Consider the following 27,027-nt stretch of genomic DNA (forward strand, 5'->3'; position numbering starts at 1 on the left):
TCATTTCTTAATATTTGATCATTGAATTGCAATTGATTTTATACCTGAGGTAGATGCTGAATTCATACGTGAATTGATCCGATTTTTCTTGATTTAATGCCCAGAGTGGGCATACAATTAGCAACTTTGATTTTGGGTATATAAGTAATTCCCGTTTACATTTAACATAACATTTTGGTATTTGTTGTAAATTTATAACTGCGTCTAGCATATAGGATTGGTTGTATCCGAATTGATTTTCCTATATCGAACGCAAATGTAAACTTGAAAACTAAAATTGCACTTTCAGGTGCTAAACTTTGTGGATACACACGCACCCTGTATACTTTTGAATCTAATAACTGGATGTTGATACGATACCTATTTTTTTTATACAGATTCAAATGCCCACGCTTTAAATATAAGTATGTAATAATGAAACCAAACATTCGCGTCTAGTATAAAATTAAAACTGTATAACAGGGGACTTGAAAGTATGAACTATATGATTATTACCTCGTAATATGCTTTTATACAGTTTTTTCGATTTAAGACAATGTTAAGGAATCGCTGAATCTTTATATGTTCTTGAAACAAGTATCGTGTACGTATGCCCTTGAATTGCACGGACATGGAATTAACTCGAATTGTTAAAGGATTGGCAATTGTTAACGGATTGAATATTGGCAATGGACATGAGAATCTGTACGAACATCATGTTGACTTTGTTTCATCAATATATTGTAATTTACCTTATTTGGCTTTGTCTCGGCTTCGCTTCGAGAGATTTCGGATTGACGCTTGAATTTACGTTAATTCTGGACGAAACGGCTCTGGAGTGGAACTGGAACTACGAATATTGTCGCATAGACGGGATATCACATTGTCGGGACGAGTTCTACTTGAACAAATCTTTAATATTGGTTCACACAAAGAGTTCATAATCTCTAACTGTAATCTTGCGCATTTGCAGACCTGCTCTGCAAATGCGCTTTAGTCTGGTTATTTTTCCGTGCATGGCATCTGCTCAATTTCATTCGGAAATTTCGCTTTTGACATTTTGCCCTGGTACGTTTCGTCCCCGGTTCATTTCAGTCACTCATACGGCCACGCACGCCATGTGGTTACTCACCCAATGACTCGTCCACTCATACGACTGGTCCCTCCTACAATCACTCATGCTTTCACCCGGTCACTGCCACGGATAATCATGCAATCATTCACCCTGTCGGGGAAGGCGAAATGTCCGGGGAGAAATGTCGGAGGAGAAATTTCCGTAAACCCCGTTCAATACATTGATAATAAACTTAAATTTATCATTTAAACGAATGCAACTTATGTCTAACTGTACGTTCCCTTCATTGATCTAAGGCCAGTAGGATCAACCGAGACACAGAAAACCACAATGAACACCGAACAAGACTTCTCTCAGCCGTAAGTGAAGTTTTTGCAAACTCTTATCGAAAAAAAACATATTTAGTTTGTAAGTTCTTAGTGTGTAAAAATGACTAACACAAATAATTGCGCCTAAAATATACTGGGTGTCGACGCCCAGTATATTTTACTTCCCTTTCACGCCCTTTTCTTTTCCAAAAATTGGAAATGAAAACTCATAAAATTACGCTTGTAATTTGGAAAAGCATCCAAAAACAGTGTCGATATCAGATGCCATTTCATTTTATGTTGTTCGCGTGTCGAGTAAGTAGCGTCCCATATTCTCTCGCGTGCGTGTAGTGGTTTCATATATATATAGAGAGGAGAAATAGCCCTCTAGTGCAGTGGGTCACGACTGCATGGGCTGCGGTATGCGCCAGAGGCATTATCGGCCCCTTCTTCGTGCGAGAAACGATTACTACTGAACGTTACGTTACAATTTTGGAACAATTTGTCAGCACACATGGCGCGTACCGCAGCCCATGCAGTAACTTTAGGCGAATGCAGTGGTTTCTCTTCACACAAATGAGGATTTTCGGAACCCCAAAATCTCCAGTTTTGTTTTGCTTTTTTTAAATTTTTAAAAATTTAAAAAATACTAAATTTTTGAAATTTCTGTACAGCATTCTTTACAGTTTTGCTAATAAACGTACCGTTTACCGCATAATTCTATTGATCTTTGTTTGAGAGATATTTAATTTTGAAATAAGGGCTTATTCGCTCATCACCCTGTATATATGAAGTATATCCCCAGTATATGAAGACGTTTTAACAGAGACCACTCTGTACAACGCCGCTCCGTCCCCTTTTTCGCAAAAAAATAAGCAAAACTTCTAGAGTTCTCCACAGAGTTCTAGTCTCTGTGGGACGTTGTATCGGTTGAATGGTCTCTGTGGGACGTTGTATTGATTGAGTGGCCTCTGTGGGTCGTTGATATTGGATGAAAAATAACACAGATATTTTAGTTAACATTTAATTGTATTTGTATCACTTGCATCTAACGCTACGTTTTCGTTCATCGACTCCAGATTGAAGCCGTTTACTTTGAGGATGCAAGTAAATGCGAATGTTCATCGGGTTGGACCATGGGATCACATTACGCCAAAGTAAGTTTTGAAAATAAAAATATGAATGTCCATTATATATTATACCAACGCCATCTATAACTAGATAGTTATATTTGTGGAGGATGAATATGCAGTTACATGAGGTGTTGTTTTACAGAGCGGGCGATATCGCTCCTGTGGGAATAGCATCAGAAGCTGCAGATTCAATATGGGTACTTATATGGATTGCTTAAGCAAGTGGGATGCTGAAAGCAATTTTTTAATAAAAACAGGGGGGAGAATGAAGTAGCAAATACGTTAGAAAGACTAGGTTTATATATAGACATAGACGCTCACGTTTTTCATACGTTACACATATATACCGCGTTTCTCCCCGAGTATAAGACCCGGTCTTATATTAAATTTTGCTCCAAAAAATGCACGAGGACTTATTTTCGGCTTATGTATTCTATTTTTTTTGTCCGAAAATACGTATACGTTACTGTAATTATCAGTGAATATTTTTTACGAATTTCAGCTTGAACAACTTCTTACGACTTCTTTACTGAGAACCATTGGCCTTAATCTCTTATGTCCAGCAAGAGAGTTCTCCTGAAATGAGAATTTTTTTCTACCCGGCACTGCTCCTAGAACAATAGCATAACAGCTGTCATTGATTTGATCCTTGGGTAGGCTCCATGCGTTAAAACGGCCCTGCTTTCAATAGTTTGCTTAGTATTTCTGCAATGACACAAATCTCGAGATAAGAAGTACTTTCTACGTGAATCCTTACTTTAGAGCAGCGATTTCCAACGTGGGCGTTAACGCCCCTCGGGGGGTGATGGAATGTTTCTGGGGTGGTAGAAGCTACAAGTATAACATGGAGAACGTTGGGAGAAAAAAATTTCTGAAGGGGGCGATGGGACAAAAAGGTTGGGAAACTATGCTCTAGAGCAGTGGTTCTCAACCGGGGGCCAAATGGCCCCCTTGTGGTACTGGGATACTTCAAGGGGGTCACGGAAGAAAATGGAGAAAGGGGCCATGACAGGTGGTTTGGAGAGCTGAGAAGAAAAATTAAGGTTGGAAGAAATAAAGATTTTATATTAGTGACTAACACTTACAGTGAGGGAGAGAATCCAACAAAACCACCCATAAAACCAGGGCCTTCTTTAGGGCATGGACCCGCCCAGGCCTCACCGCCTACATTTTGCAACAAGTTCCCTAGGATGGGGTTTTTCTCAAGTCCCCGGCTAAATTTTTCAGACCCCCTTCCCTATATGAAATTTATTGTATGAAAAAAAAAAAATTAAAACCATATTAGGCCCCGGGCTGTAGCTCTGTCAGTCCTATTCTTGTGAGGGGCCTCATGCGCATAAGTGACCCCACATTATGATATTTTGTATAGTACAATTAATTTTGAAAATAAATAGGAAATATGTAGGCTGTTTATTTTCAGCTAAAGTATGGGACTACCATAGCACCACTTTGCCTAAGGAGGGGGGCCCCCATGATACTGAGACGGTCCTGATAGAACTCGGTCTAGCGGGGAGATCAATAAATTCTAGGCTACTGGTCTGGAGGCCAATTTTCTTTGCAAAATTTTCGTCCAGTATAAATTCACTGAAAAAAATAATTTCAATACGTATAAAGTATCTTGTTTCTAGATGAGAGTTGAAAACTCTGGGTAGGACAGGGGAGCCACGAGAAAAAAATATGGTTCAAAGGGGGCCACGGGCAAAAAAAAGTTTAAGAAACACTGCTCTAGAGCATTTACCTTTCGTCTAAGGAACCTATTTGAGTATTTACAATTTATTTGATTAGTATTGTCATCTATTTAAATAAAACAATACAAATGGTATAATAAACTAAATAATTAGCAAATAATAATAAGCTGTAAATAAGTAAATGGTAATCGAGTAATAGAATTTATATATTAATACATTAAACCTCCTCTAACGGTCACCTCCGAATAACAGTAATCTCCGAACAATGGCCACATTTGGTTGGAACCGAACGCGTCCCATTGATTCCACATTACTAGTAACCTCCGAACAACGGCCACTTTGGAGTCGGAAAAAAAATCGCCTATCGCGATGAGAAAAAAATGTCAAATGATTTTTAAGGGAGTTTTTCCGCCCTTTGTGGGGGGGGGGGAAATTATGTATGCTTTCCTTTGCTGGGCACAAATGCTAGATGGGTTTATTGAAGGCGGTGGAGAGGAGAAAAAGGGCTACTTAAATTATCTATAGTTGTGCCGCGGGTCAGTCGAGTGATCTCCAAATGTGCAGCGAGCCACTTAAGGGATCTCTGAATGAACTGTGGTTCTTTTATGTGATCTTTAAATGGGCTACGAGTTACTGAGAATGTGCTGCTTAGTTTATTCTTGAAAAATTAGGTTTGAGATCACAGGCCACATTAGACGACTCCGAGAGCCACATTTGGCCCGCGCATTATGGGTTGAACCACGACCACCTAGATAACGTTATATAGGATGTCGTGGTTGAACACGTATGGTCTAGTTCAGGGGTCGGCAAACTTTTTTGGTTGTGGGTCAAAATCAACCAAAATGTGTGTGTTAAGAAGACGCTTCGGGTATATACTTTATATGCCCGAATATAATTACGCTTCATTTTCGAAACGCAAATGGGTCACACGGTGACCCGCGAGTCATAGGTTGCCAAGGCCTGGTCTAGTTGATTGTGGGTGGGAACTAAGAACTATTTGGGGTTGCTGGTACACCGTTTTGGGGGGAAGGGTTCCATATCAGTTTTTTTTTTCGCCACGTCATTTCTGTTGTGCTCTATCTCAGCATTGCGGGCCTAAATTTTAGGATGGCAAAATAGCGCACTACAGATCGATTAACAAATTTGTATAATATCAATATAATCATTCTAATATAATTAATTGTATAATTATCGTAATTAATTGTATAATTATCGTAATTAATTGTATAATTATCGTAATTAATTGTATAATTATCGTAATTAATTGTATAATTATCGTAATTAATTACATTACCATTTTACATGTTATATAGATTGAAAATTATAGTTGTTTTTTTCCCCTTCAGAATGAAAACGGCTATTCCCAATAACGGCCACATTTTCACGGTCTCGTTAGTGGCCGCTGTTGGGAGGTTTTACTGCAGTATTATTTTATAATAAATTCAACGCATTTGTCAAATGAAGCGGCAGACGTAAAAATGTGTCCCCCCGGCTGAATATTTTGATTTTGGTTTATTTTCGGAGTATAGGGCTGAAATTAGGAGCTTCGTCTGAGTCTCCCAAACCTTTCTTTTCCATCGCTTCTATCTTCAAAAGTATTTTTGTTCTCATCGCCCCCCTTAACCCAAGCCAACTCATACGATCAGTGCCGTCTTAAGGCATGGGTCCACCCGGGCCCAAGATAAGAGGGGCCTCACAAAAATGAGATCTGGTTGAAATTTTCGAGAATTTTCCTTGTAGGGCCTCAGAAAAATCACTTGGCCCGGGGGGGGGGGGGCCCATGATGCTCTTAAGACGGCCCTGCATACGATCCTCTACACCCGAGCTTCTACCACTCTCTTCCCAGACCATTCCATCGTCTCCAGGCGATATTGACCACTAAGGGAAAGACTGGTCTAAATCATGCTAGGGTTTATTTTGTGGTTAGGTCTTATTTTCCGGGAAACACTGTATCGACGTCATCTGATATTTCCATATACTCACAAGTTAAATTTTCATGTTAATTATTTCAGCAGCTCAATATACACGTTCCATTTGCCCTTTCCCACTGGGCCACTTATTTTCAGGGAAGTAATTAATAGTCATACAGCGGAACCTCTATGACGGACACTCCCCGTTAGCAGACAACTCCCCTAAACGGACTCTTTTGAAAACTGAAACGGGGCCTCAATATATTTTGTTATATATTAACGAGTACTTGCCGTTAGCGGACAGAAATGTCAATAGCATGGTGTGCGTTAACGGGAAGTACCACCGTATAAAATTATTAATTTGAGCAGTTGACGTTCATTATAACGACCCCCCATCGTTCCACGGAAAACAAACATTATATATTAACAAGCTATATAGTAGACGTTATATCGGGGGTCGTTATATTGGAAGTTTAAAAAAAAACCTAAGAGAATTTCACATTTGGACGGAGTAAAATTATTATATTAATCATTTTGTTCAATGTGAGTTAGTTGGGATGAAATCACCAAATCAAAAAATATTTAAAACGTTTTTTACCGCACATCTCTTTTCGCTCTAGAGCTCTTTTTTCCCAACTTTCCTCCGTTTTTTCGAATACCTCAGTGAATATTGCACTTACAGTTAGAAACGTAGAATTTTTTTTGTTGGCATAAGGGGAGACGAGGCAACAACATTCTGCATATAGAAATGTCCTCTCCACTTGTCAATACAAGATTCATTGAAAGACTGGTTATTTGTGGAGATGATGATTACAAGGAATATTGCCCCCACGGGGACTCGAACCCGGGTCTCTCGCTTGCCGGACGAGTGGTTCTCGTGGTCACAAATAACCAACCTTTCAATGAATCTTGAAACATTTTTCTAACAGGGTTTCTGAACACACGGGGACTGTATAAAAAGTTAATTCCTTAATTTTCTTACGTGTACGACCCTAAAAAAATTTTCAGACTTTCCATCCATGACAGAACTTATCGGCAAGAAGTTTACGGTTAAAGAAAATGAACTCCCTCGTCTCTTCTTTTGTCAAAGAAGTTACTGATAAGTAGAGCCCGGATTATATGCACTACAAAAGTGGCGAAATATGCTAAAAAAATATGCAAATATGCTAAAAAAATATGCAAATATGCTAAAAAAATATGCAAATATGCACTGAAAATAGCAAAATATGCTATTAAAAAAATGCTAAAATATGCATTAAAACTCAAAATATACACTAAAAAAATCCCGGGAAAGTTAACAATTACCAAAAATGAGAAAATAAGCATTTAAAAAAAATCACCATGCAATAAACGCAGAAATGCTTTTTAAAATGAATATTTTCTATATCTTAGTGCATATGCATTTGCAAAAAATATTCCCACATATGTATACACTTGCATATGTAAAAAAACTTCCACATATTTTTTATTTAGGCATTTTTTATTTCTAGTTTGTTGTAATGCTCAATAACGGAATACCAGAAACCAAAGATTTTTGACGTTATTTCTAAAAAAATTAAACGCTTTTGACAAATCTCTAGAAATAGCCTTAATTATAAATAGAACACTTGATATGCGGGAAATACGAACATCTCTGTTAATTCACTAAATTCCACCTGCGGCAGAAAAACCCCGATGTTATAAAAATAAAGTAAAACCCTATTAATGGACACCCCTCAGATGCGGTCACTCTTCTTTTACGGTCAAACAATATTTTCCCCTTGTATAATAGAAGTATGCATTTCAAATCCCTGATCAACGGTCACCCCTCTTTTGCGAACAAATTTTTTTGTCCCGTCGGTGACCGCAGAAGAAAGGTTTTACTGTATTATTAGCAATATATTTATTTGAAAAATTATAAAAAAGTGATAATGCTTAAATAAACCTTCAAAAATATGCACTTATTCTGAAAATTATTTGATTTTATGCATTTATATACAATAATGCTGGAAAAGGCCAAAACATGCAAATGCATAATCCGGGCTCTGCTGATAAGCAAATCCATCTAGAGCAGTGTTTCCCAAAGAAGGCGCTAGAAAGGTCCAAGGGTGGTAGAACCTACGGTATAACATAGGATCTTATGGGTTGGCTTGGGTTGCGGGGGGGGGGGAATGATTAAAAAATATTCTGAAGCAGGGCGCGATGGAACAAAAAAGTTTGGGGGAACCTCTGATCTAGAGTTATGCACTTGGCTCCATATCTTGGAGTAGAGCTCCTAGGGGCTGGAATCTTTGGTGGGTCCCCGGGTCAGACGTTTCAAGGGATCTTTATAGTGGGGAAAAAAAAACTTATGAGAATCACTCCGGATACAAGGGCTGTAGCCCTGTTTTTTTCGGTTTTTAACTCTCTCTTTAAAAACATCATAATCTCACCTGAAGGCCCCACCCTTGCATTCTCCAGTGGCAACTGGAAGAGAAACAGCAAAATAATATCCGGATATAAGAATCAACCGCTCATAAGAATCAAAATTTCTTAATCAAACGTGGTTCTTCTAAGAAGTGGCTACTGTCTTTCTTATTCTCGGCCAATTTGTAGCAGTTTCAACGATAATTGACAATTTCGCAATCATTTGGTATTGTTTTTTGTTACATAAATAATAATTTTTTTTACATAACTACATATAACAGAAATGTGAAATTTAGAAATTTAATTAATGTAAAAGAACTCTAGATATGCCAAGTTTCAGATACCTGAAGAAGTCCAGTACGGAGATACAGGGGGGGGGGGGTCTAAAAAGTACCTCGAGTTGATTCCAGAAAAGAATGTGCAAATGGACATTATATTGAGAGGTCGTTAGGGGCCGTTCAAGTATTACGTCAGCAAATTTTTAGCCATTTTTGACCCCCCGCCCGTCAGCAAAATTTCTTCATCAGATCTGCCCCTCTGAATCCTAACGCATATTGGAATATTGGAGGGATTCGGGAGGGGGGGGGCATAGGAGGACTCAAACCCCCCCCCCTCCCCGACGATCAAAAATTTATTTTTTAATCCAAAAAAATATTTTTTTTAATTTAAATTGCGGGAAACAAATACCTTTATATGTTAATATAATCAATTTCTGAAAATTTCAATGTTCTATTCGAAGTCTATGAACTCAAAATTTATCTTTAATAAATTCATTGCGACCCATCCTCTAAGCCATATATGGTAAATCGCCCCTTGCCTGCAAACCAAATATGGCCCTGGGGGTTATCTGATGCGGCCTGCCCTCCTCAAATCTAATTTTGTAAAAATGAACTGAGCGGCATATTTACAGATCGCTTAAGTGACCCGTGGTACAATTCCAGAGCATTTAAGCGGCCCGTGGCACATTTCCAGATAACTTAAATGACCCGGGACGCAGTTCCAGAACACTTAAGCGATTCACGACACATTGAGAGATTCCTTGAGTGACATGTGGCATAGATTTAGAGCACTTGAGTGGCCCCCAGTGCGGTTCTACATCACTCAAGTTACCCGCGGCACATTCGCAGATTGTTTAGGTGATCCACAGCATATAATTACGGACCACTTGAGTGATGCGTGACACAGTTCCAGAGCACTTAAGCGGCCCGGACACATTTCCAGATCATTTGGATCCGCTAAACATTTAGAGATCCTGAAGTGGCTCTGTAGGACACTTATCAATCCCTGCCATCAAAAGTCAGCAAATCGGAAAAACCCCTCCCATCCATCGATGCTGACGTAACACAGTGCTGACAATGCGCTGAGAGAGTCGCTATAAACGATGCATCGTCGGTGGTGTTTGCGTCGTATATGACATAGAGCCTGAAGGATTGCGTACAGTTCTGCCGAAAAAATAGAGAATGTGTCGGGAAGTTTGAAAGATGTCTCCTCACAGCAGATGTAGGCACAACCGACATGGCCAGGGCTCTTGGAGCCGTCGGTATATATGGGGAAGTACCTGTTGTATCTACCCCTGTGCCTAAAGAATATCTGTCGATATATGACATCTGCTGTGGTGGCTATAGGGTATAATGATAGTGAAAGAGAGGCATCTGCCAGACACTGCTCCCTAATTATTAAAAGAGAGGCAATACCACAATATTGTACTGAATATAAATATATATAAACTATATACCGAGCCTCAAGAGACTGCGCATTGAAACTGAGAGTGACGTTGTATATTGCAAAGTATGTGCATTTCATAAGTGTAGCATGTATCAAATTTGCACAAAGGAACGAAAATTTTGATATAGAAACCAGAACGAACTTATTGACATATAATTTTAGTTAGGGGAATAAATAAGCCCCAATAATCTTATATACTTTTCATTTCTTAATATTTGATCATTGAATTGCAATTGAGTTTATACCTGAGGTAGATGATGAATTCATACGTGAATTGATCCGATTTTTCTTGATTTAATGCCCAGAGTGGGCATACAATTAGCAACTTTGATTTTGGGTATATAAGTAATTCCCGTTTACATTTAACATAACATTGTGGTATTTGTTGTAAATTTATAACTGCGTCTAGCATATAGGATTGGTTGCATCAGAATTGATTTTCCTATATCGAACGCAAATGTAAACTTGAAAACTAAAATTGCACTTTCAGGTGCTAAACTTTGTGAATACACACGCACGCTGTATACTTTTGAATCTAATAACTGGATGTTGATACGATACCTATTTTTTTTATACAGATTCAAATGCCCACGCTTTAAATATAAGTATGTAATAATGAAACCAAACATTCGCGTCTAGCATAAAATTAAAATTGTATAACAGGGGACTTGAAAGTATGAACTATATGATTATTACCTCGTAATATGCTTTTATACAGTTTTCTCGATTTAAGACAATGTTAAGGAATCGCTGAATCTTTATATGTTCTTGAAACAAGTATCGTGTACGTATGCCCTTGAATTGCACGGACATGGAATTAACTCGAATTGTTAAAGGATTGGCAATTGCTAACGCATTGAATATTGGCAATGGACATGCGAATCTGTACGAACATCATGTCTACTTTGTTTCATCAATATATTGTAATTTACCTTATTTGGCTTTGTCTCGGCTTCGCTTCGAGAGATTTCGGATTGACGCTTGAATTTACGTTAATTCTGGACGAAACTGCTTTGGAGTGGAACTGGAACTACGAATATTGTCGCATAGACGGGATATCACATTGTCGGGACGAGTTCTACTTGAACAAATCTTTAATATTGGTTCACACAAAGAGTTCATAATCTCTAACTGTAATCTTGCGCATTTGCAGACCTGCTCTGCAAATGCGCTTTAGTCTGGTTATTTTTCCGTGCATGGCATCTGCTCAATTTCATTCGGAAATTTCGCTTTTGACATTTTGCCCTGGTACGTTTCGTCCCCGGTTCATTTCAGTCACTCATACGGCCACGCACGCCATGTGGTTACTCACCCAATGACTCGTCCACTCATACGACTGGTCCCTCCTACAATCACTCATGCTTTCACCCGGTCACTGCCACGGATAATCATGCAATCATTCACCCTGTCGGGGAAGGCGAAATGTCCGGGGAGAAATGTCGGAGGAGAAATTTCCGTAAACCCCGTTCAATACATTGATAATAAACTTAAATTTATCATTTAAACGAATGCAACTTATGTCTAACTGTACGTTCCCTTCATTGATCTAAGGCCAGTAGGATCAACCGAGACACAGAAAACCACAATGAACACCGAACAAGACTTCTCTCAGCCGTAAGTGAAGTTTTTGCAAACTCTTATCGAAAAAAAACATATTTAGTTTGTAAGTTCTTAGTGTGTAAAAATGACTAACACAAATAATTGCGCCTAAAATATACTGGGTGTCAACGCCCAGTATATTTTACTTCCCTTTTACGCCCTTTTCTTTTCCAAAAATTGGAAATGAAAACTCATAAAATTACGCTTGTAATTTGGAAAAGCATCCAAAAACAGTGTCGATATCAGATGCCATTTCATTTTATGTTGTTCGCGTGTCGAGTAAGTAGCGTCCCATATTCTCTCGCGTGCGTGTAGTGGTTTCATATATATATAGAGAGGAGAAATAGCCCTCTAGTGCAGTGGGTCACGACTTCCCTTCCCGGGGTCTCTCGTTAATAATATCAGAGCAGTGTTTCTCAAAGAAGGAACTATTGCCCCGGGGACAATGAAATTATCCAGTGTTCGGTAGAAGCTTTGTGTTTAGTACACGAACCTATGGGTTGGGGCACCATGAGAATCAAATCCAACGGAGCGAATGAACTGAACCCAATAAAACTGATACTGGCTTCTAGTCCGCAACTTATGAAACCCTTTGTTCACCAATAAGATGTTAAGCGAGATGACTCTCTCGCTCCGATGGATATTTTATATTTTATAATAAGATTCTCATTTCTTTTGTTTCTGGATTGGATTGGATTTTGAATTTTTTTGGCGCAAGGACCAATTTGGCCAAACTGCGCCAAAACATGACACAAAAATAAGAGAAATGTCCTTTTGTCGTGTCAAAAAACTAAAACATATAAAAAGGAAAACAAACGTAAAAAAATGGCATGAATTGTAAAAACTATAATTTGTTATAAAAACCAATGGCTTTGATGAATTTAAAAATGCGAGATGCATCGCAATGGTCAGATAAAATGTCACGAAGTGAAAGATGATTCTGACCAAAAGCGGTCGTAAAATGATGACGATGGTGCGAACAAGTAAAAGCATGGGCAATGGTAAATGGACTTTGACAATGAGGGCACTGCGGTTGACTCTCTCGTAGTAAAAGATATGATTGTGTGATGCGACTGTGTCCTATGCGTAACCGGGCAAGCAGAACTTCCTCCTTTCGGTTGGTCCTGCAGCTCGAACGCCAGTGGCCAAGCGTGGGCTTGATGGCATGAAGTTTATTATTAGTTTGATTGTTCCAATGATCCTGCCAGCGGCGATGCATCACTTCCCGGAGGATTGAGAAGTGGTCACTGGCAGGAACCAAAAGGCTATTGTCAATGTTAGTTGTTGTTCGAGCTGCGTTGTCTGCTTTTTCGTTGCCCGGTATTCCTACATGACTTGGTACCCAGTAAAATTTTACTGTGGTACCGTGATGAATGAGGTGATGCAGTTCATGAAAAATGGCATGAATGAATGGATGAGTGTGAAAAGTGAAGGAACACAGTGCTTGCAATGCGCTGAGAGAGTCGCTATAAATGATGCATCGTCGGTGGCGTTTGCGTCGTATATGACGTAGAGCCTGAAGGATTGCGTACAGTTCTGCCGAATAAATAGAGAATGTGTCGTGAAATTTGAAAGATGTCTCCTCACAGCAGATGTAGGCACAACCGACATGCCCAGGGCTCTTGGAGCCATCGGTATATATGGGGAAGTACCTGTTGTACATACCCCTGTGCCTGAAGAATATCTGTCGATATATAACATCTGCTGTGGTGGCTCTAGAGTATAACGATAATGAAAGAGAGACATCTGGCAGAGACTGCTCCCATGGTGCCAGTTGCAAAGCAACTGGGGCCACACGACTGATGTCTATTTGTTTTTCTTCTACAAGTGCCCTCATACGAAGACCGTACGATGGAACACATGAAGGTCGAGCAGCAAAAAGTCTATGAAATGACGGATTGAAAATGACATTATGAAGTGGATGACCTGGTAAAGACTTCATCTTGATATAATATTTCAAAGAAAGTTGCTGGCGTCTTGATGTCAGTGATCGCTCGTTGCATTCGACATAGAGGCTTTCCATGGGAGAAGTTCGGAAAGCTCCAGAGCAAATGCGGAGAGCGAGATGATGAATTGGGTCAAGCACACTCAGATAACTCCGAGGTGCTGACCCGTATACAATGGAACTGTAGTCGATCTTTGATCGTATTAGAGCTTTATATAAGTGGAGGAGCGACTTACGGTCTGCTCCCCATGATGTAGAAGAGATGACCTTCAAGAGGTTCATCGTCTTCATGCAACGAGCTCTCAACTGTGAAATATGAGGTTTAAATGTAAGTTTCTTGTCAAATGTAATGCCGAGGAATTTTGTATTCTCTACAATAGGTATTTGACTATTATTTAAAAATAATCGTGGGTCATCATGAAGCTCACGACGCCGGCAAAAATGCACAGCGACGGTTTTGTCAGCGGAGAAAGAGAAGCCGTTATTATGAGCCCACTTGCTGATCTTGTTGAGTGCGGTTTGTAATTGTCTCTCGGCTGACCTCATATTCACTGATTGATATGATATCAACAGATCATCCACGTATAGTGCGCCAGTTACTGACAACGGGAGTTGGTTCAACACCCCGTTGAGTCTTAAAATAAAAAGTGTTACACTTAAAATGCTACCTTGAGGTACACCTTGTTCTTGGATTTGGGGAGCTGATAATGTACTTCCGATCCGTACCTGGAAGATGCGGCGAGCAAGAAAGTTCTTAATGAAGATGGGCAAGTTGCCCCGCAAGCCGCAATTATAGAGGTCGAAAAGAATTCCGTGCCTCCAAGTACGATCGTAGGCCTTTTCTATGTCGAAAAATATGGCTAGCATATGCTCCCTCTTTACGAATGCTTGTCTTATTGATGTTTCAAGGCGTAACATATTGCATGTTGTGGACCTGAACCGTCTAAAGCCGCTTTGATGTTTAGATAAAATATTGTTAACCTCAAGGTAGTGCATAAGGCGATAGTTGACCATGCGTTCCATGAGCTTACATAAACAACTGGTCAAAGCAATAGGTCTGTAACTGTTCGGTTGTTGAGGATTTTTGCCAGGCTTCGGGAATGCAAGAACTATGGCTGCTCGCCAGGTGTCAGGAAATGAATGACTGAGCCAGATCCGATTAAATAAAATGAGTAAATGTGACAGTGATTCTGGTGAGAGATGTCGAATCATGGAATAATGAATAGCATCGGGCCCTACAGCTGAGTCAGGACTTCGCTGCAAGGCCGTCGTCAGTTCATGAAGGGTGAACAATGAATTGTACCCCTCCGGTGTAAAAGGCCGGAAGGTGTACGATGTACGTTCGGCTGATGATTTAATGGGATGAAACGATGGGGGATAGTTCGCATCACTGGAGACAGTGGCGAAATGGGCGGCAATGGTATCCGCAATATCCCTCACATCGCTGATGATAGTGCCATTGGTGTTTAAAATAGTGATCGGATGAGACTGATAATGACCATTGATTTTTCGGATCCGGTCCCAAATGACTTTAGATGAAGTAGATGAATTGATTCCCGTGGTAAACTTGTGCCAGGACTCGCGTTGAGACTGGCGCCTGGTTCTTCTCGCTATCGCCTTTGCTTTTAAAAATGCCAACTTGTTGTCATGGGTAGGATACCGCCGGAACCTACTCCATGCTTTCTTTTGTGCTTTAATCGTAAGATTACATTCGTGGTTCCACCAAGGTTTAGGAAATTTAGGAAGTTTCGAGGAGACTTTCGGTATTGTTTCATTGGCTGCTGAGATCATACAACTGGTCACAAGGTCGACACAATGGTCGACGTCGGGTTGCGAAACCATATCCTCCGTGATTTCTGCCTTGACCGTGAAGTCTGCCCATCGGGCGGCCACAAGCTTCCACCGAGGAGGACCCTCAGGTATGCTATGGCTTCGATCAAGGCACTTAACCACTAGAGGGAAATGATTGCTCCCGTGGAGGTCTGGATCAACCAACCAGGACCAGTTCGGCAAGAGTGAAGGTGAGCATAATGATAAATCTATTGCAGTGAAACTATTGTTTGGGGCATGGAAATGAGTGAAACTGCCATCATTCATGATGGTAAGGTCCATGTCATCTAACAATCGTTCAACCATTTCCCCACGAGGGGTGTTGCTGTTAGAACCCCAAATCATGTTATGTGCATTGAAGTCTCCAAGAAGAAAAAATGGTGGTGGTAATTGATCAATCAGATCTTCTAGATCTGTCTGTAAGATGGTGTCATTTGGTGGCAAATAAATGGAACAGATGGTAATTCTTAGGGCTGTAGAGATTTCTACCGCGATGGCTTGCAGGTTCGTGCGCAGCGTTAGAACGCGCGACGACACATGATGTGGAACCAGCAGAGCAACACCGCGGCAGGCTCTACTCCCGTCATCGTAGTCAATACGAAACAGGGAATGTCGCCTAATGTTCCATGTCTCCGAGGGCTTCGTGAAAGTTTCCTGGAGTGCCACGCAAACAGGATGATAGCGATTGATTAAATCCTTTAGATCTTCGTAATTGGATCTAAGACCACGAATGTTCTATTGAATAATGTTGGCCATAAATTTTAAATGGATGTAGACGGTTCAAGGTCCTTGAACTTATTTCGGTCTAATTTCCGGCGAGTACCACCGGATTCTGGCGGATTATCGAGATCCATGTCACCAATTGATTTGTCATCAAGCAGTGACATGTTTTGTACTGTAGGGTTCTTCTTTGCTCTCTGAATGGCTTTTCTTGAATATCCGGTCTTGAATAGTTTTATTTTAGATTTATTTCCACTATTGATTTTTGGCTTAGTAGCTGTAGTTACTTTGAATGTGTTCGCTGTTGCTTTTCCTGCTTCTTCGGAGGTGGTGGACTCCTTCCGTATTCCAGCAGAGCAACAGCAGCCACAACTATTACATGGTTGGTTAGATGATGTTTGAGTGGATGTATCAGCTATGGGTTCGGTCTGAGTTGTCACAGATGCTTTGGTGACATTGTTAGTCTTATTAGCTGTTGATGGATTTGTTACCATATTAGAGTATGATGTACTAGCTATTGGAGTTTGGTTAGGGGTTACACGGCGGCGTGCTTCAATATATGAGATGTTATTAAGGACCTTGATCTTCTGGATCTCTTTTTCTTCATTCCATTTCGGACACTTACTGTCAAATGCGGGGTGGTCGCCACCGCAATTGACGCACTTGAATGGTGAATTAGTGCAGTTGTCCGAAATGTGGTCCCTCTCGCCGCACTTTGCGCAGGTGGATTGACCACGGCACGCCATTCGTGAGTGACCGAATTTTTGGCAGTTGAAACATCTTACAGGGTTAGGTATGTATGGCCGGATATGGAGGTTATAGTAACCGATTTTGACATCTTTCGGCAATGTTGGGGATGAAAATGTCAGGATTATATTACGTGATGGAGCTAGATTGCCATCTTTGCGGCTCATGATATGTTTGGCAGATGTTACACCTTGAGACGCTAGCTCCTGAGTTAGTTCATCTTCATCCATGTTAATTAAGTTAGGGTCTGAGATGACACCACGTGAATAATTCAGCGTGGGGTGGATTTTGATTGTTATGGGAATGTCCCCGAGAGATGTGAGCTTTTGATTGAGTTCGGCTTGTTTGGGAGTGTTAGTTTCGACGAGAAGGTCTCCTGAACGGAGAGCCTTCACTGATTTCAGAGTTCCAACTGCGCCATAGAGAGCTTTATCAATCAAGAATGGTGATACTTTTGACAGCTGTTTATTGGTATCAGAGCTATGCAAGAAGAAGAATGAGACAGATGATAGATTTGAAGAAGCGGTTTCTGTGACAATAGTTTCACTTAAAGTAGTTCTTTGACGTTTTGGTGCATTTTTTGTTTTTCTCATATTTGAATGGGTATTGTTCCACTCCCACCCACCACGCCCACCATGGAGCCCTACGAGGGGACGCGCACACGTAACCGGTGAAGGTTAGTAGCAACGTCAGGTTAGGTGGGAGCTGTACACCACCAAAGCAGGCGAGCAGACGCGTTCAAGATCCAAGATCGTCGTGAAGCAGCACCAACAAACCTCAACGACGTCCGACAGGCCCGGCCCCTCTACCTGTCCAGTAGTGTAACCCCTTCAGCCACCGAGGCGACCACAGCCGATTGACCTGGACGGGGCTAATCCATGCCTCCCGTTTCGGCTGAATCCGAGGCCAAAGCTAGCGCATCAGGCTAACCAGGATCCCCATCTCCAGCCTTACGGGTCTCCACGCACGGCAAACACGCAGGTAGACAGCGTCCCGGATGGAGCATACGCTAGAAGCAATGCCCCATCCGGGAGGACCCCTCCCCGCCGGAGCGGGGCCCACAATGAGGGGTTGGACACAGAAGACAAACATGTACAGGACAAAACGAGACGCAAGACATGTACTGCAAGATGTGTAGAAATAAACGTGTAATTTGGGCTATTGAAGGTGAAGTATATGAGCACAAAAAGCGATGACAATGACGTGTGATAGATTTGGCGTTACCCAGAGTGCACCACGAGGAGGCCTATCACATTACACCCCTCTTTTGTTTCTTATTTGTATCCTGTGTATATAATATGACAAGTGTAAGATAACAGATGAGATGGCATGAGGGCCCCCCCTCCCTCCCATTTCTTTTAAAATATACCTCCATCCTAATATGCATACATTTTGTGCATGAAATACATTTCAAATCACTGCCGACTTGCTGTAGCCCTGTATTACGCGCCAAGAGTTATTTATAAGGAATAATTGGGGATTTGGTTGACAATTGGCAACATTTATAATGAGAATTGACGATGTTCTGTATTTACGATCCGAATTTCCCGTATTTTTCCTAATCAAAACATAAACCTTAATGACATTATTTGATTGCATTTGATGCCATTACTTATACTTCAGACGTCTTGAAAATGTCAACGTCGATTGTAATGACACCTCGGAATGTAAATTTCCAGAACTAAAATAAAAACAGGGTGTTTGACAAAGAACGTTTGAAAGGAATGTAAATATTTTTTATGGCACTCCAAAAATAAACTATATTATGAAAAATGCGCCATTCTTTCATTTAAAAAATTCATTCTTTCCGCCTGGCTGTCCAGTGGTTAGAGAGCTAGATTCCAACTGTGCAGGTCTGGGTTCGAATCCCGGTTCCGGCATGGATGTCTACTAACAATAACAAATTCTCTGGACAGATCGTAACGATCTCTTGGGAATACATGCTGATAAAAAAATAATAATAATAATCAGCAGTCATTACTGTAGACCTTTCTCCTAAAACATATATGCCCAACCAATGGCCCGTAACACATTTACAGAACACGTAAATTATCTGCGGCACAGTTTCAGAACATTTGAGCAGACCTCGGTGAAGTTCCGTGGCACAGGTCGACCACAGGTTACACGATAAACTTGAACAGATACAGAGAACAGCATTGCTATCAATCAGAAAATGCTATAACTAGCCAACGAGACGTTGACAGTACTCTTGTTGGCTGCATACCTATATATTACTTAGCAAAGGCCAAAAGAAAACAGTTCTTATTATGTCACCTACAAGTAGCCATACAAGTGGGTGGAGAGATCTATACACCTGATATGGTCCAGCGAGTCAATCTATCCAATCTATGTCAATGTTTCATTAGCTTCTCCGGGTGTCTTGGCTCAGCGCGGAGTTGAAAAATTTGATTTGAAAGTTAACCACAATTGATGTAGCGAGTCAATCTGATTCTATAGGAACCATGGCAGATAAAAACTATTAAAAGGGATATGAATGACCTTGATAATCGGAAATGGTCCAGAAGAACCTTATCAGTCAAATACCTTCTACGAATCAAAAGAGTCAAAGAAGTATTGAAAGAAATAATATAAAGACACCTCACTGGAACTTTACCTAGAATTTCCGGTATAAATCATTGGATAAAGTTAGTTAATTATTAAAAGAGAGGCAATACCACAATATTTTACTGAATATAAATATATATAAACTATATAGCGAGCCTCAAGAGACTGTGCGTTGAAACTGAGAGTGACGTTGGATATTGCATAATATATATATATATACACTGCTGGCCACCGTAAATGCAACACCCTGAAGGAAGCATGCAAATAATACGAAATTTACAACATGCATTAGCGGAGGTGAGATATGCAAATGATTAGAATTTCAGCACAGACGCACATCACGCGCGCTTGTGGCGCCACTTCAAAGCGCTATTTAAGGCTTGGAGAATTCGACGATTTGAAGTACGGCAATTGTGTTTTTCTTGTGGTTTTTCAAAAAAACGATCATCTTTTGATCAAGTATCCGAGTTCGACAGAGGAAGGATAGTGGCCTACCGAGATTGTGGATTATCTTTCAGGGAAATCGGTAGTCGTGTTGGACGAAACCAAACAACTGTAATGCGGATATGTGATCGTTGGATGCAGAGGGTACTACGGACCGACGTGTTCGACACCACATCACGAACCATAGCACAGCACATTCAGTCTGTACCGCATCATCCAGTGTCTGCGCGTACCATTCGACGCCGTTTACAGCAGAGTGGTCTGTCCGCAAGACGTCCATTGCTTCGTCTACCCTTGACGCAGAACCACAGACGTCTCCGCCGCCAATAGTGCGATGAAAGAAGGATGTGGACGGCACAATGGAATGAAATTGTCTTTACTGACGAGTCATGCTTCTGTCTGCAACACCACGATGGTCGGATTCGAGTCTGGAGACACCGTGGAGAGAGGATGCTGAACAGCTGCGTTATGCACCGCCACACTGGTCCTGCACCGGGTATTATGGTATGGGGCGGTATTGGATATCACTCTCGCACTCCTCTAGTACGCATTGCCGGTACTTTAAAAAGCCAGCGCTACATCTCCGAGGTGTTGGAGCCAGTTGTCCTTCCTTACCTTCAGGGCTTGTCCACAGCCATATTTCAACAGGATAACGCGCGACCACACGTGGCACGCATTGTCCAAAGGTTCTTCGTCAATCGCCAGATTGAATTGCTTCCCTGGCCAGCTCGCTCTCCGGATCTTTCGCCGATAGAAAACATGTGGTCCATGGTTGCTCAACGATCGACCCAGATTACATCCCCAGCTGCCACACCAGATCAACTTTGGCAACGCGTGGAAGCTGCTTGGTCTACTGTACCCCAAGAACACATCCAAAGTCTCTTTGAATCAATACCGAGGCGTGTGGCAGCGGTGATCTCCAACAATGGCGGCTACTCTGGCTACTGATTTTGGCAGGAACCACACTTCACAGAAGTCTATAAATTTAATCATTTGATGCTTGGTCAACATGTTATCTACAAAATAAATATTGTTGCGATATCTCTTGTCTTTCTTGGTGTTGCAATTTGGGTGGCCAGCAGTGTATATAATATTTTATACTTTTCATTTCTTATTTTCTTAATATTTGATCATTGAATTGCAATTGATTTTATACCTGAGGTAGATGCTGAATTCATACGTGAATTGAATCGATTTTTCTTGATTTAATACCCAGAGTGGGCATATAATTAGAAACTTTGATTTTGGGTATATAAGTGACTCCCTTTTATACATTTAACCTAACATTTTGGTATTAAGGAATTAAGTTTCCTATATTGACGCAAATGTAAACTTGGAAACTAAAATTGCACTTTTAGGTGCTAAACTTTGTGAATACACACACACCCTGTATACTTTTGAATCAAATAACTGGATGTGTTGATACGATACCTATTTTTTGATACAGATTCAAATGACCAAGCTTTAAATATAAGTATGTAATAATGAAACCAAACATTCGCGTTTAGTATAAACTTAAAACTGTATCACAGGTGACTTGAAAGTATGAACTATATCATTATTACCTCGTAATATGCTGTTGTGCAGTTATAACTCGAAGGTATTTTGGATTTAAGACATCGTTAAGGAATCGCTGAACCTTTATATGTTCTTGAAACAAGCATCGTGTATGTATGCACTTGAATTGCACGGACATGGAATTAACTCGAATAGTTAACGGCCTGAATATTGGCACTGGACATGCGAATCTGTACAAACTTCGTGTTGACTTTGTTTCATCAATATTATTTGGCTGTGTCTCCGCTTCGTTTCCAAAGATTTCGGGCGTGACGCGGTAACTTTGGTTTTCTCTCTCTCTCGCGTTGTGTGTGTGTGTGTTTTATTTTGGAATCGTGACTACGCTTCTCTTTATCAAACTAATTAACCTTTGGCGTTCGACGCTACTTAATTCCCAACCGTTCGAACTCAAGGTTGAATTAACCGTAATTCTGGACGAAACGGCTCTAGAGTGGAACTGGATCTACGGATATTGTCGCATATCCCCTCAGGAGATGGGACGAGTCTGCTACTTGAGCATATCTTTAATATTGGTTCACACAAAGAAATCATAATCTCTTAACTGTAATCTTGCGTTACGAGACAGAGAGCAGCTCTGCAAATGCGCTTTACTCCGGTTATTTCTCCGTGCATGGCATCTGCTCAATGGCATCCGGAAATTTCGCTTTTGACATTTTGCCCTGGTAAGTTTCGTCCCCGGTTCATTTCGGGCACTCATTCGTCCACGCACACCATGTGGTCACTCACCCAATGAGTCGACCGCTCACGCCTTCATTCATATGGTGAAGCACTTGATCAATCATGCAGTCATCCACCCACTCGGTCAGGGAAGGTAAAATGTCGGAGACGAAATTTCCATTCAACACATTGACAATAACATATTAAATTTATCATTTAAATGAATACAGCTTGTGTCTAACTGTACGTTTCGTTCATTGATCCAAGGCAAGACGGACCCACTAATTTGACGAGGCAAACCTTCACCGAAGACGTCGTGCGAAAGTTTTTTTCCCCGGTTCATTTCGGGCACTCATTCGTCCACGCACACCATGTGGTCACTCACCCTATTATAAATAATGTTTCCAGAACTGGTTTAACATTAATATAACTGATTATTTATTACTTCAAATGTGGAGATACATAATCTAAGCACTGGCGTGAAAATGCACGAATAGCTTACTTGCCGGAGACACAAAAACGTTGTGTTATGTTTACTCAAGCACCGTTGCCACTATATGATAGTAAAATAACATCTTTAGGTTTTAGCCTTTTAAATGGCTAAGTATATTTATTACAATACTCCCCCAAAAAATATGAAATACATAGATGATTATATGAATACAAAACAGAAGTTAATGTTCATAAATCAAACGTGAAGGCTTTTTCCGCTCACGCAATGGATATCGACAAGTCACTGGTACAGTTCTTTTATCAGCAATATCATGATTCACCGGATCACTTTTTGTTGCACAGTTCTTATCAAGAGCAGAAGAATTCACTCCACTGTCTTTGACATCTGACACAGGAATACAATTGTCACAGCTAGATGAAGATTCGCTGTCATCACTGGGATTTGGAAGTGATGAATGAGTGATGTTCTCATCAACAGGAACATGTGTAATGGATCTTTCACTTGCAATTGATTTCCTAGGAATATCACATTCACTACTATCAGTAGTTACTAGATAATAAGCATGATCAGGGCGTAACTGATCAATGTGAGCAAGATATTTCTCACTAGCGATGTTAATAATCCATGTCTTGCTTCCCTTGGGTTCCACCAAAGTTCCCCGACTCCACTCTTGATTCTTACTGGATCGAACAAAAACTTTCTGACCAGGGTGAAAATACCTTTTTGCATTATGACTACGGTCATAATACATTTTCTGTGAATCTTGTTGTTTTTTTACTCTTGCTTGAACACTGGGATGTACAAGAGACAATGGTGTTCTGAGTTGTCTAGACAAAAACAATTCAGCTTGTGATACACCAGTTGTACAATGAGGTGTAGAACGATATGTCATCAGGAATTGAGAAATTTTCTTACTCAATGATCTACGATCATTTGGATCATTTTGCATTTTTGACAATGCATGCTTGAAAGTCTGTACTGACCTTTCTGCGAGTCCATTAGATTGAGGATGGTATCAGAGTATGAATAACTGCATTCGATTTTAAAAAGGATCTGAATTCCTCTGAAACCAATTGAGGACCATTGCCAGAAACCAACTCTGACGGTAAACCGTATCGAGAAAATAACTGTTGCAAAGCATCAATGGTACTGAAAGAAGTAATAGAAGGCATTTGTATCACCTCCAACCATTTAGAGTGGCTATCAACAACCAAAAGATAATTCTTTTGATCTTTTTGAGCAAAGTCAATATGCACTCTATCCCATGGAAATTTGGACCATACCCACGGTTGAAGTGGGGTTCCTGGCAAAGCTTTGCTTACTTTCTGACATGCAGAACAATGTTGAACAAGATTTTCGATTTGTTTGTCCAATTGTGGCCACTAAATATGACTTCTCGCAATAGCTTTCATCTTGGAAATTCCAGAATGTGTATCATGCAGTAAATCTAATAAACGTGTTTTACATTTTTCTGGAATTATCACACGCATTCCCCATAGAAGACAACCACAGTCCACGGACAACTGATCTCTTCGTATGAAAAATTGTTTTAAAGCCTCATTATCGAGTCTTTCAGGCCAACCATTCTGAACATACTTCAAAGCCATCCCCAAAATTGGGTCATAGCGAGTTGCCTCGGCAATATCTGAACTAGTTATCGGCAAATCCTCACAATATGAAATCTTAAATATATCAGATTGTGCATCCGTCTCAGATTCTACTGGAGCACGAGATAATCCATCAGCATTAGCATGATCAGAACCATTTTTGTACTCAATAGAATACTTGAATGAAGATAACAACAAAGCCCACCTCTGCAGCCAAGCTGCCGCAATTACAGGGATACCTTTGTCTGGTGCAAAAATGCTTATTAAGGGGCGATGATCAGTTACCAATACAAAAGGTTTACCAAACAAATACTGCTGAAATTTTTTTACAGCAAAAATGATTGCTCCTGCCTCTTTTTCGATTTGAGAATAATTTTGTTCAGCTTTAGTTAATGTTCTAGAGGCATACGCTATGGGACGTTCCTTGTTGTCTATGACATGTGATAGAACAGCTCCTAAACCAAATGGAGAAGCATCACAAGATACTCGTAATGGCAATGTTTCATCATAATGGACAAGTACTGCATCTGATGATAGAATGTTTTTACATTTCTGAAAAGTTTCTTCACACTGAGACGATCATTTCCATGGTGTGTCCTTATGAAGCAATTCATATAGAGGACCCAATAGCATAGCAGAATTTTTAATGAACTTTGAATAATAGTTCAAAAGACCTAAAAATGACTTGAGTTCAGTGACATTAGTGGGAGCTTTCATTTGCGTAATGCATCTAATCTTTTCATCAGTAGGATGAATACCTTGACTGTCAATTATATGGCCAAGAAATTCTACACTTTCTTGCAAAAAACTACATTTTGACAAATTAAGTTTGACATTATAATCAGAAAATCGTTGAAATACCTTCTCTAATGTTTTCAAATGTGCATCAATTGTATCACCAGAAATCAAAATATCATCTTGGAAACATATCACTGATTGCAAACCCTGAAGGATCTTTTCAATTGATGATTGAAAAATTGCCGACGCACTATTTATGCCATACAACAATCGCGATGGACGTACTAAACCTAAGTGAGTGTTTAGAGTAAGACATTCTTGAGAGCGTTGATCAAGTTCGATTTGTTGATAGGCATGACTCAAATCCAACTTTGAAAAATACTTTCCACCGTTGAGAGTCGAAAACAAATCCTGCTGTGTAGGCAGTGGATACTGATTTTGATCAAGATACTTGTTCACAGTGACCTTAAAATCAACACAGAGTCGAACATCACCATTCTCTTTCGGCACGATCACAAGAGGTGTTGCCCAACTGGAATGCTCCACAAATTTCCAAACTCCACGTTGTACGGATTTGTGAATTTCTTCGGCAACTTTCACCTTCAACGAATAAGGCACAGGACGTGATTTGCAAAAAAACTGGTTGAACATCCTCCCTCATTTTCAATGTTGCCTTGATACGTCTAATTGGTTCACAACTTTCCTCGAAAAGCTTGTAATATTTATCAGTCAGTCTCTTGGCAGGATCACCGGATTCATTCACTTTGCGTATGGAAAATATTTTAGGCCAATTCAACTTGAAACATTTTATCCCTTCCAAACAATGCTGGTCGATCGCCTTTGACAGTTATAGTACGGGACATCTACAATCACTTCCCCTGAAACATCAATAGGATTTTTATTGTAATCTTTAAGAAATACATTAGTAAATCTGGGAACAATGTGAGGTAAATTTTTCTTCAGCCAACACTCGGAGATAATGGCTACATCTGCCGCAGTATCTAACTCCATTTCCAATTGTTTACCATAGATCTGTACGTTAACCAAGAAACGGGATTTTTTATTCAATTTATTAATTGAATTCACTGAAAATAAATTATACTCTTCAGTGTCCAATTTATCTGCAGTAGATAATATTTTAGCAGAGAAATTTTTCTGCTTTGACTTGCATACTGGAGAAATATGTCCAATTTTATTGCAGGCATGGCACCTAGCATTTTTGTATTTACACTTATCGGCAGTGTGTGACGCACCACATCGATAGCATTTCTGAGAACTTGATTTGTTTTCGTGAATACCTTTACTCCATCTTGGCTTATTTTGATGAAAAGTCGATTTTCCCACTTTGTTTACATTCGATGAGAGTCCAGCCGCTGTAATCTTGATATTACTAGAGCCTTCTTCAGCGAGTTCCATTGCTACAGCTATGTCAATGGCATCTGCAAGTTTCAAATTTTTTCTTGCCAGTAGACGTTTTTGAGTTGCCTCGCAGCGAATACCGCAAACGAATCTATCCCGCAAAGCCTCGTTCAAAAAATCGCCGAAAACGCACGTTGATGCAAGCCGTTTTAATTCCACCAAATACTCGGCGATGCTTTCACCCTCCTTTTGATTTCGTCGGTGAAACTTGAATCTTTCAGCGATGGTAATCGGTGCCGGACGAAAATGTTCTTGAAGCAATTTGACAAGCTCTTCATACTCACAGTCCTTGGGTAGACGCGGTGTTAGCAAGTTACGAAGCAATTTATATGTTTTTGCACCGAGCACGGAGATCAACACCGGCACGCGTTTTTCATCTTCCACTTCATTTGCTAGCAAATACTGCTCGAGCCGTTCGATGTACAAGTCAAAATCTTCATTGGCATCATCGTAAATCGACAACTGCCCAACTAAGCCTACTTTCGACATTGTAGCTATAGCGTAATCAGTTTCTTTTTCAG

General features: G+C 40.3%; 1 protein-coding gene across 1 annotated transcript; it reads right to left on the reverse strand.

Moving 5' to 3' along the window:
• Positions 1 to 23,740: 23,740 nt before the first annotated feature.
• Positions 23,741 to 26,995, reverse strand: LOC149074033 (uncharacterized). The gene is made up of 4 exons (XM_089247279.1): positions 26,441 to 26,995; positions 25,373 to 25,687; positions 24,339 to 24,919; positions 23,741 to 23,891 (listed from the first exon to the last, which is right to left on the reverse strand). Exons 1-4 carry the CDS (start codon positions 26,993 to 26,995, stop codon positions 23,741 to 23,743), a joined length of 1,602 nt encoding a protein of 533 aa, XP_089103405.1.
• Between the last annotated feature and the right edge of the window lie 32 nt (positions 26,996 to 27,027).

This window comes from Pholcus phalangioides, unplaced genomic scaffold (genome assembly GCF_987345545.1).
Source record: "Pholcus phalangioides strain wild (caught in Gottingen) unplaced genomic scaffold, Ppha-v1.0 ptg000017l_1, whole genome shotgun sequence".
Lineage (NCBI taxonomy): Eukaryota > Metazoa > Arthropoda > Arachnida > Araneae > Pholcidae > Pholcus > Pholcus phalangioides.

Bases quoted from the DNA above. Each gene is read 5' to 3' on its own strand.
- LOC149074033 (XM_089247279.1), bottom strand. From the start codon at position 26,995: ATGTCGAAAGTAGGCTTAGTTGGGCAGTTGTCGATTTACGATGATGCC. The intron at 24,920-25,372 runs GTACGTCCATCG...TGATCGTCTCAG, and splicing joins TAAACACTCACTTAGGTTTA to TGTGAAGAAACTTTTCAGAA. The intron at 23,892-24,338 runs GTATGTTCAGAA...TACTTCTTTCAG, and splicing joins ATTTTGGGGATGGCTTTGAA to TACCATTGATGCTTTGCAAC.